General features: G+C 44.7%; 1 protein-coding gene across 1 annotated transcript; it reads right to left on the minus strand.

Annotated features, from left to right (window-relative positions):
* Positions 1 to 505: 505 nt before the first annotated feature.
* LOC120693441 (calcium-transporting ATPase 10, plasma membrane-type-like) lies at positions 506 to 6,385 on the minus strand. Its single transcript, XM_039976870.1, has 7 exons — positions 5,928 to 6,385; positions 4,403 to 4,457; positions 2,367 to 4,318; positions 2,119 to 2,277; positions 1,678 to 1,849; positions 1,254 to 1,552; positions 506 to 1,146 (listed from the first exon to the last, which is right to left on the minus strand). The coding sequence occupies exons 1-7, from the start codon at positions 6,105 to 6,107 to the stop codon at positions 898 to 900; spliced, it is 3,066 nt and encodes a 1,021-aa protein (XP_039832804.1). The 5' UTR covers positions 6,108 to 6,385; the 3' UTR covers positions 506 to 897.
* Positions 6,386 to 9,081: the final 2,696 nt, after the last annotated feature.

Raw genomic sequence — 9,081 nt, forward strand, 5'->3', positions numbered from 1 at the left:
TTCATGTGGTCCTTCATATGGAGGCTAGAATATCCGTTCTAGGAAATCTAAGAATGGAACTAAACAGAGCCTTGTCTCGTAGGAGTAACATAGCTCAGGCCAGTGCCTTGACTGGTCAAAAACGCCTTGGCATCGATGAGAGTGGTGACGCTAGTCATGGGAGCGAGCTGCTTAGGTCAATTTGTGATGTCATGATAAGCCTGGGATGCCGAAACAAGGTAACCGGCTGGGCGGTTGGCAGGCTGATGCAGGCAGTGCCTGGTTAGTCTTCGGTGTATCTTCTGACGCTGGCATTTGGAACGAAAAAACAGGCTTCTGGTCAAACTTGTGATATATTTTCTTCCTGATATATGCCAAAAGCAGGAGGCCTGCTAGATTTTATTGGAGTATCAAGAAGCAGAAGATTTACAAGGCTCCTGCTTCTGCACGATCATGATCTGATCAGATCATGGAAGCTACGGGGCGGCATTTTCTTGGCAAATCGGAAACATTAAAAACCCACCCATTTCTGGAACTTCTGACTGAAACATATATTAGCAGGTGAAGCAAAATGGTAGGTGTCTAAACAATCACATTCTGGTGAGCAATAGATTTGCCATATACAGCTCCAGCCTCCAACGTTCCAAGGAAAAGCACCAGGGAAAAAGAAAAAAGAGAAATCAAAGAACAGCTACAGGAGTTCGAGGTATTTTCTAAGAATCAAGCCCACACAACACAACCTTGGCTCATGCTCTAAGATTAAATACATGACAAAAAGGGCAAAGATTCACCTAAAGAGAAACATGATGGCAGAAAGATCTATCTTGTACGTTAATGGCGATGCACAAAACTCCATTGCCATGATCAGACCATAATCCCGCCCAACTTCAGTTTCTCGCTCAAATTAGCTCTAGTTTCCTACGACGAACCAACTGGGATCATCTTGACAATAGCAGCAATAGGCATGCCTATAAAACCAATGAAGATGCATGTGATCCACTGGTTGAATGTGAGGGGTGTGGTGTTTGCGAAATCGCCAAGGAACTGTATTATGATGAACTGGAAGATGATGGTGCTGCTGAGGACCACAATGAACACGTTATTGTTTAGAATGCCTTCAAATACGTTTATCTTCTCCATCTCTCTCGAGCTCACCTCATTGAATACCTGCACAGCAAAGAATAAAAGTTTAGATCACAAGTTAGTGCAAGTAATTCAAACAGAATACAAATGCAACCTAGCGACTGCATCAGAGCACTTAGCTTGGAAATTACCTGGCAGAATACAAAGCAATTGAAGATAAGTGTGTTCAAGACTAAATCGGAGTTATCGCCCTTAATTCCAAACAGCCACTTCCCCTCTGTCTGCAGGTACCAAATCACAAGGAACTGGTAGAAGGCCTGTCCCAGAATGTTCCTCCACATAATGTTACTGATGAAGTTTCCTTTCCTTCCAACAGGTGTCCTCTTCATCAGATCATTGTTTGGGGGGTCGGTGGCCAATGCCAGTGCACCCAGTGTATCCATGATCATGTTGACCCAAAGCAATTGTACAGCAGTAAGAGGAGCACTCCCTGAGTCAGCACGCATACAAACAATTAGATTTATAACTTTTTGAAAAAATAGAAGAAAATTTAGAATACGTTTAAGTAGGGTAAGGATTTCCAAACAATGAACCAATACAGGATTTTAGATTTACCTGTCAAGCAAGCTGAGGAGAAGTTTACAACGAGAGCAACCACATTTACTGTAAGCTGAAACTGCACGAATTTCTGAATGTTGATGTACACAGATCGTCCCCATTTCGCAACAGTGACAATAGTGGAGAAGTTGTCATCAAGAATAATGACATCAGCACTCTCTTTAGCCACCTTCAACAAGATTTTAAGATGAGTCAAGATGGGAGGAAATAGTGAATTAACTTGAGATATCATGTAATTAATGGTGCTGCTCATGAACATCAAGAGCTCATAGATGCCGCAGCGGTATAGAAGAACGCAAGAACAATATAAATATAGCTAACAATTACAGTCCTAGATATTTGATATCAGTTACCAGTAGTAGCTTGGTTCCTAGTTATCCCCCCCCCCACCCCGGGGCGGAATAATAAATAAAAAAATAAGGGAAATCTTGAAATTACCTCAGTTCCGGCAATGCCCATTGCAAGCCCAATATCAGCCTCATGTAGCGCAGGTGCATCGTTTGTCCCATCGCCAGTCACCGCAACAACTTCATCCAGATTATTTCGAAGATGCTTGACAAGGGTGTGCTTATCCAGTGGCGAAGACCTTGCCATCACCTTGTGCATTGAAAGCAGAGCATATTGGTCAATGAACCACAAAAAAATACACAAAGGCGTGCAAATTATACTAGAAGCCATAAAGTTACCTGTATCTTTGGTATCAATTGAGTCATCTCTTCTTCACTCTTGGTTCTGAAATCTGGGCCCTCTATGGCAATGCCACCTTCAGTCAAAATGCCGCATTCGCGGGCAATTGCCTTTGCCGTGTTGATGTTATCACCAGTAACCATCCTAACGGTAATACCCGCTGACCTGCAGATGGCAACTGATTCCTTCACTCCGGGCCGGACAGGGTCTTTGATTCCCACAATGCCAATGCAGGTGTACCCATCCGCTGGAATCTGATCATTGGCTGAGAACCCATCCTGAACTTCCATGTAGGCAAGACACAGGGTGCGAAGTGCCTCGTTTGCGAAGCTATCAATCGTTGCATTCAAGTGATCAATGGTTGCTTTATCCAGGGGGACAACATTGCCTTCCTCATTGAGGTACTTGTTGCATGATGCCAGTATGATCTCTGAAGCTCCTTTGCAGTGTGCTCGAAGTGCACCCCCTGGGAGCTGGATGACCACACCCATTCTCTTCTTAGCAGAGTTGAACGGTTCCACCTTGACAAGGGTGCTCGCTTGCCGTACTGCAGAAAAGTCTCCACCAAGCGACAGGCCGAACTCTAGAATAGCTGTCTCAGTCGGTGTGCCCAGTATTTCACGTTTTCCATCCTGGTTGATGACAACATCACCGCCAGTGTTGTTGAATATGGACTGCGAGAGCATCATCATCACAGAGTCCGGCAGTTCGGAGAATAGGCTCTTGGTATCCGAGGCACCATCCACATCTTTAATCTTGCTGCAGATGCAGGCCTTGACGACAGTCATGTGGTTTGTCGTGAGTGTGCCGGTCTTGTCGCTGCAGATGGAGGTCGCCGAGCCCATGGTCTCACAGGCTGCAAGGTGCCGAACGAGTGCCTTGTCGTTCATCATCTTCTTCATTGCAAATGCAAGGCTCAGTGTCACGGCAAGCGGCAACCCTTCAGGGACTGCCACGACCACAATTGTTACAGCAATGGCAAAGAACTCAAGCAGCTCCAATGCATCATCTCCAGTCCAGCTCAAGTATGTGCCATCGCTGATCTTGCGCCGGAACAGGCTTTCGGTCAGCACTGCAAATGTGATGACTGCAAAGATGAGGCCTATCTTACCAATGATGGTGGCTACGCCATTCAGCTTGACCTGCAATGGCGTCTCGTCATCACCACCTTCGCTGAGAGTGGCCATCAGCTTCCCCCACTGAGTCCTCATGCCGACTGTCGTGACAAGCATCTTGCAAGAACCGTCCTGCACCTTGGTTCCAGACAGAAGGAACGGGTTCTCAGCATTAACAGCAACTGGCTCGCTCTCTCCAGTCAAGCTTGACTCGTTGATCAGAAGTGAGAAGCCTGACAAGAACAGACCGTCAGCCGGCACCTGATCACCAATGGAGAGGTGGACAATGTCGCCGGCCAGAAGATCATATATTGAGAGTTTCTGCCTGTACCCGCTCCGGGTGACCTGCACAGTGATCTTCTTCTTCTCCTTGTCGAGGTCCTTGAACTGCAGGGACTGGCGGTAGTCGCTTGAAGCTGTGACGAACACGACAAGCAGGATGCTGGCCACAATGCCGAGCCCATCGTGCGCGCCCTTAGGCCACCCCTCAGTGGCGATGCCAACAATGAGCGAGACGAATGCGCACGCTGCAAGGATCATGAGTGTCATGTCCTGGAGCGCCTCCCAGACGAAGACCCAGAAGCCGCGGGACTCTGCCTCGGCGAACTTGTTGACGCCAAACAGTTGCCGACGTGTCTCCAACTTGTCGGCCGACGTGGTGAGGCCATCGGACTCCGAGGTGGATAGCTTGGACGCAAGGCTCTCGATGCCACCGTGTGATTTCAGCTTCTTGAGGTCATGGCCCTCGACTATCGAACTCAGCTCCTCAGCGCAGATGCCGAAACCCGCCGCCTTGACATCATCAGGTACCTTGTACTCACTCGATGGAGCAAGGCCTGAGGAATTGCTGTGGTGTTAAATTGATTCAAGAAAAATAAAAGATTATTAAATTTGGATGCTCTAGTGGGGTAGTATCATACCGTGAATGAACTGAAGTGCAGCCTTTGAAACAAGCACGACAACACGCAGCTTCTCCTGAAATAGGTAAAACATGCAGTAAATCTCAAGAAGCAATATTTTTGTTCTCAGTAAGCTTACATATCAAAATTGTAGATAAAGGCTCAAGACAACAAAAGATTTGATTTGGTAAATATAAATCTACAGTTGCAGCTCTGAAGATACGATTCGAATATAAGCTGTCTAAATGCGAGATTCATGGTGGACTCGTAATCTTGTTCCTAAAAGGAATTGTGGAACCCATAAGTTTTCTACTGGATAACCAGCAGACTGCCAGATATGGATCGAGGCTCTAGTCAACATTCAAGTGCTAAGTTGCTCTAATTAGTCCTGCAGCTCGCTAGTTGCCAATTTGGTGTGCATACCGGGAAAAAATCTACCAATTTTTTTTGTGCGACTAATCTTCATAGTTTATCTATAATAGTATTAAACAATTAAAGCCTCTATCTGTAACGCATGAATATAAAAAGAATTTTACAAACAATCAGCATAGATACAAAAAACACACAGAAAGTTTGTTTTCGCATAGCTGCCCAATAGTTAAGTAGAACAAACACATTTATTTTCTGAAAGTGATCAGTACTTTGCATAAAAACATATTCCAGTAATCAGAGATATGGTGTCATGTTCACTGGTAAACAAAGTGATCAAAAACCTTATCGACACCTTTAATTATTTAATTGCAGCTTTCAGGTCGTTTTCATAGTCTGAGGAAAACACGCATATTTTAATATTTTGCTGTCCAGCAAGTCTGCACTTTTCCATGTGCATTCAGCACATATTATAATACCGTGGTCTTGTGTTCCATAATGCCAAATGGTCATTAGTTAACTAACCGTAATAAACAAATGTGCCCTGTAAAAATAGTTATTTTTTTCCTTTTGACTCCATATCACATTTTGTTTTCCTCTGTTATGTAAAAAATATTTTCTTTCATTCAAGCGTCAAGTTGCGTTCGAGAATTCCAGCATCAAGCTAAATGCTTATACAAAAAAGGACAGAAGTGAGGTTTCTGACCTCTATTTGGTCAATGGAAGCGTGTGTACATTTGTTTGTTTTCCTTTGAAACTCTGAGCTATGTTCTTATACCATGTGCAAAATATGTGGAACAGAAGAACTACTGGATTCATTCTAAAGTCAGACTTATATCCTCAGTTGTTGCTGGATTCATTCTAAAGTCAGACTTATCCTCAGTTGTTGCTGTGTTCCATGCTTCTGTTTTGACTCAAATCCTGCGTGCGCCTCTTTGAACAATTCAACCAAACCTTTTCTCCTTTTTTTTTGACAATTCTTGTTATCTAATTCTGCAGCTTTTTTTTTTAGACCGAAAGCAATTCCTAAGAAAAACGCTATCATTGGCATGTATGACGATACGAAGGACATGAACATTGAAATTGCAGGGTACGAAGTGCGGAAGCAGGCGAAGGAAACGCACTGAGATGAAATCAGGGGGGAGGAGCAGCAGCAGCTGCAGCAGCGTGTACTCACATGGTTTTTCCGCTTCATGGCGGTGACCTCGCTGCGCTTGTCGAGGTTGGCCGTGAAGCGGAATCGTCGCTTGGGGTTCTTGACGACCCCGACGACCTTGCGCCATCTCCCCAGCGCCTCGTCCGACGAGTGCTTGGCCTGCACGCCCCCGAAGTTCTCCTTGAGGTAGCTCTCCATCATCCGCTCCCTGATTCCCCCCTTCTTCCGCCAACCCCTTCTGCCGGGGGAGAAAGGGTCGCGCAGGCAGTATATATTCACGCGGACCGGACGCGTTCAGCTGCGTGGGGCCCGGCCGTTGACGCGCGGGGACGTGACGACGACGCCTGGCGTGGGCAAGCACATTGCCGGGAAGTTGCGTCGTGCGCGCCCGCGCGGGGAGGGGCGGAGTAAGAAAGTGCGCGGTGCTTTTCCTGGGATCCGAGGGAGGAAGGGGCCGGACCAGCGGGAGGAAGAGGAAAGTGATGGGAAGGAAGGACGGAAAGGAAAGGAAGGCAGCGATCCCCGATCGCCCTCCGTGAACGTTGCGCTGCACTGCACACACGCCGTCATCGCTGCGCCTGCTAAATTTTCGCGCATGCGTCTTTTTTTTATTTTAAAAAAAGTTCGCGCATGCTTGGATCGGGCTGGGCTTGGGCCGATGCTCAGGCCAGATTCGTACGCATCCTGGCAAAATAAGTCCAGCTCAATTTTGTTCTTAAAAAAAAGGAAGAAGAGAGTACCCCCGGTCCAATTTTTAAGTAAACCACGACGAGCGAGGTCAATAGTATTATCGTGTGTTTAGCGCAGAAGGATTAAGATGGCGACGACTCGAGGCGGAGGCACGCAGCATAACTTAACAGGGCGAACAACATGGTCCCAGGGTTACAAAGTATCACACAGAACATGGCTCCACGACGGCACGATCTCCGCTGGAGTGGGGCTCAACTTGCGCCAGAGCCGCTGCTCATTAGAGAGAAAGAAGACTAGACACAGAGTCAGCCACCCGGTGCGGTCGAAAACGACGTGCTCGCGACCCCGTACGCAGTTTGCCGTGCAAGTTCGGCAGCGGGAGGGAGCGTGCGTGTCGGTTGTTGGGTTCTAGAGACTAAACTTTACACTATATTACATCAAAGAGAATCTTAATATTTATTAGTATTAAATGAAGTCTGATTATAAAACTAACTATATAATTCTGGGACTAAATTGCGAAACGAATCTAATGAGATATATTAATTCGTAATTAAGGATGGTTACTGTAGTATCACTATAGCAAATCATGAATTAATTAGGTTCATTAGATTTATCTCGTAAATTAACACCCATCTATCAAAAAAAATTATAAACAAAATTTATTTAATACTTCTAAATGATAAGATTTTTTTATCCGGTCGGGCCGTCGGGGCCAATGCAAGGAGATTCAAGTCCAGTCAAAGACAGTGATGCGAGCGCGTCTCGCCGTGTCGTTTCACTTCACCGTAAAGATCCGAGGACGGGCGAGGAACATGCTGCAACACAACGCCGCGTCTTCTCCGCGGCCGGGAAAAATGGTGGGAGCGCGTGCGCGCCCACCGGTCCACCGCGGCGACCGCGACTCCTCACCCGCACGGCCGCACAGCGTGCGCGAGTGGTGCGTGCCCGAGGTCCTGTTCGTTTCTCTTTTCCTAACTTATTCCGGTTTGTTTTAGTCTATTTTTTCTCACATAGTACTATTCAGTGGCGGAACCAGGATTGAGTCGAACCCCGGGCTGAGTTTAAAGTATAGACGTCCACAAACTCACAGTTCAAAAGATACATGAAAATATAAACGGAAAGATAGATAACATACAAAAAGCGCCATCGCGAAGTAATATATTTATTTTTCTTCAGCAATTGATCCAAGTACTTCTTCAGCAATTGATCCAAGTCCAGAGGTAGAAGCTACTGCAAAATAAAAAAGATATATTAAATATCTAAAACATACAAAATTTGGACCGAACCCCGGGCCATAGCCCGGGTGGCCCGGGATGTGCATCCGCCCCTGGTACTATTAAATCAGCCAGAATCAACCGGCCTTTAAATCAGCCGAACAACCTACGAGTTCCCGTCGAAAATTCGCCGTAATGGCAAGATTTGGCTAACTGGTGCCCACGGCCTGGGTGGGATCATGGCATGGATGATGCATGCCCGCAGCCGAACGACGACGAGGGGCGAGGCCGAGTCCACAATGGGCTGGGCCTTCACAGTAGTAATGTGTGGTGGGTAGAGTTAATTGGACTGCATCTCAGCCCAGATAGCGCTTCTGCGCACCTTTAAATTTAACAGTGGAAATAACTTCAGCTTGGACAGTAAATGAAAGAAATACCATCCTCCTCCCCCCCTAGCAGTAAAACTTCTATCATGTAAGCATTGTTCTACTTAGGTGGGCTGCGGTGTAAAGATTGCGGCCCATTTAGTTAAAATAATTGTTGTGTATGTGGTGCGAGGCTAGCCGGATGAAAAATACTTTTTCATTCTTTTCTCCGAGGCTCCGAGCGAGTTGGGAACGAGCTCAATGTAGACTTTTTTTTCTTTCTCTTCCTGTCTCCTTTTTCTTTTCTGCTCCTTTTGCAATTTATTTTCTTTCAATGTTTTACTTTCTTTGTATACCTTCTAATTCTGTCGCTACAGTAATACATATTTTAGAATTCAATATCATTGTTTATTTATTTATTACTATATATAATATATACTAATGTCTTTGTTCACCCTTTTTTCTATTTTTATCATTTTATTTTTTATAATCCTTTAATGTATATGTAACTATACTATTTACTTCCATTTCTGTTTCCTTCCCTTTTCATTCTAGATCTGATGTGAATATTTATTATTCTATTTTTTTCATATTCTATACTAATTTGTTTGCATTGTATACTAATTAGTTAGTTTGTGAAATATTTTATTTACTTTATCTACTAACTTATTTAGCATGTGTTCATATTCTGTTTGTTTAAAAACTAATTTGCTTGTGATGTGGATGCAATTTATTCTTCATATAAAATTATTTATTTACATCTAACAAATTTATTCATAATGTCAAATTATTTGTTCACTTTTGTAAACTAATTTATTCAGTGATGTTGACTCATTTAGTCATGATATTTAATTTCTTTTGTTTATCCTATATAATCAAATGTTCGTGTTTGTTTGTTCGTAGTGC

This window comes from Panicum virgatum, chromosome 9N, assembly GCF_016808335.1.
Source record: "Panicum virgatum strain AP13 chromosome 9N, P.virgatum_v5, whole genome shotgun sequence".
Lineage (NCBI taxonomy): Eukaryota > Viridiplantae > Streptophyta > Magnoliopsida > Poales > Poaceae > Panicum > Panicum virgatum.

Excerpts from the sequence above, each read along its gene's own strand:
- LOC120693441 (XM_039976870.1), bottom strand. The coding sequence starts at position 6,107 with ATGATGGAGAGCTACCTCAAGGAGAACTTCGGGGGCGTGCAGGCCAAG. Across the intron at positions 1,850-2,118 it reads TGGGCATTGCCGGAACTGAG|GTGGCTAAAGAGAGTGCTGA; the intron begins GTAATTTCAAGA and ends ATCTTGTTGAAG. Across the intron at positions 1,147-1,253 it reads ATTGCTTTGTATTCTGCCAG|GTATTCAATGAGGTGAGCTC; the intron begins GTAATTTCCAAG and ends TTTGCTGTGCAG.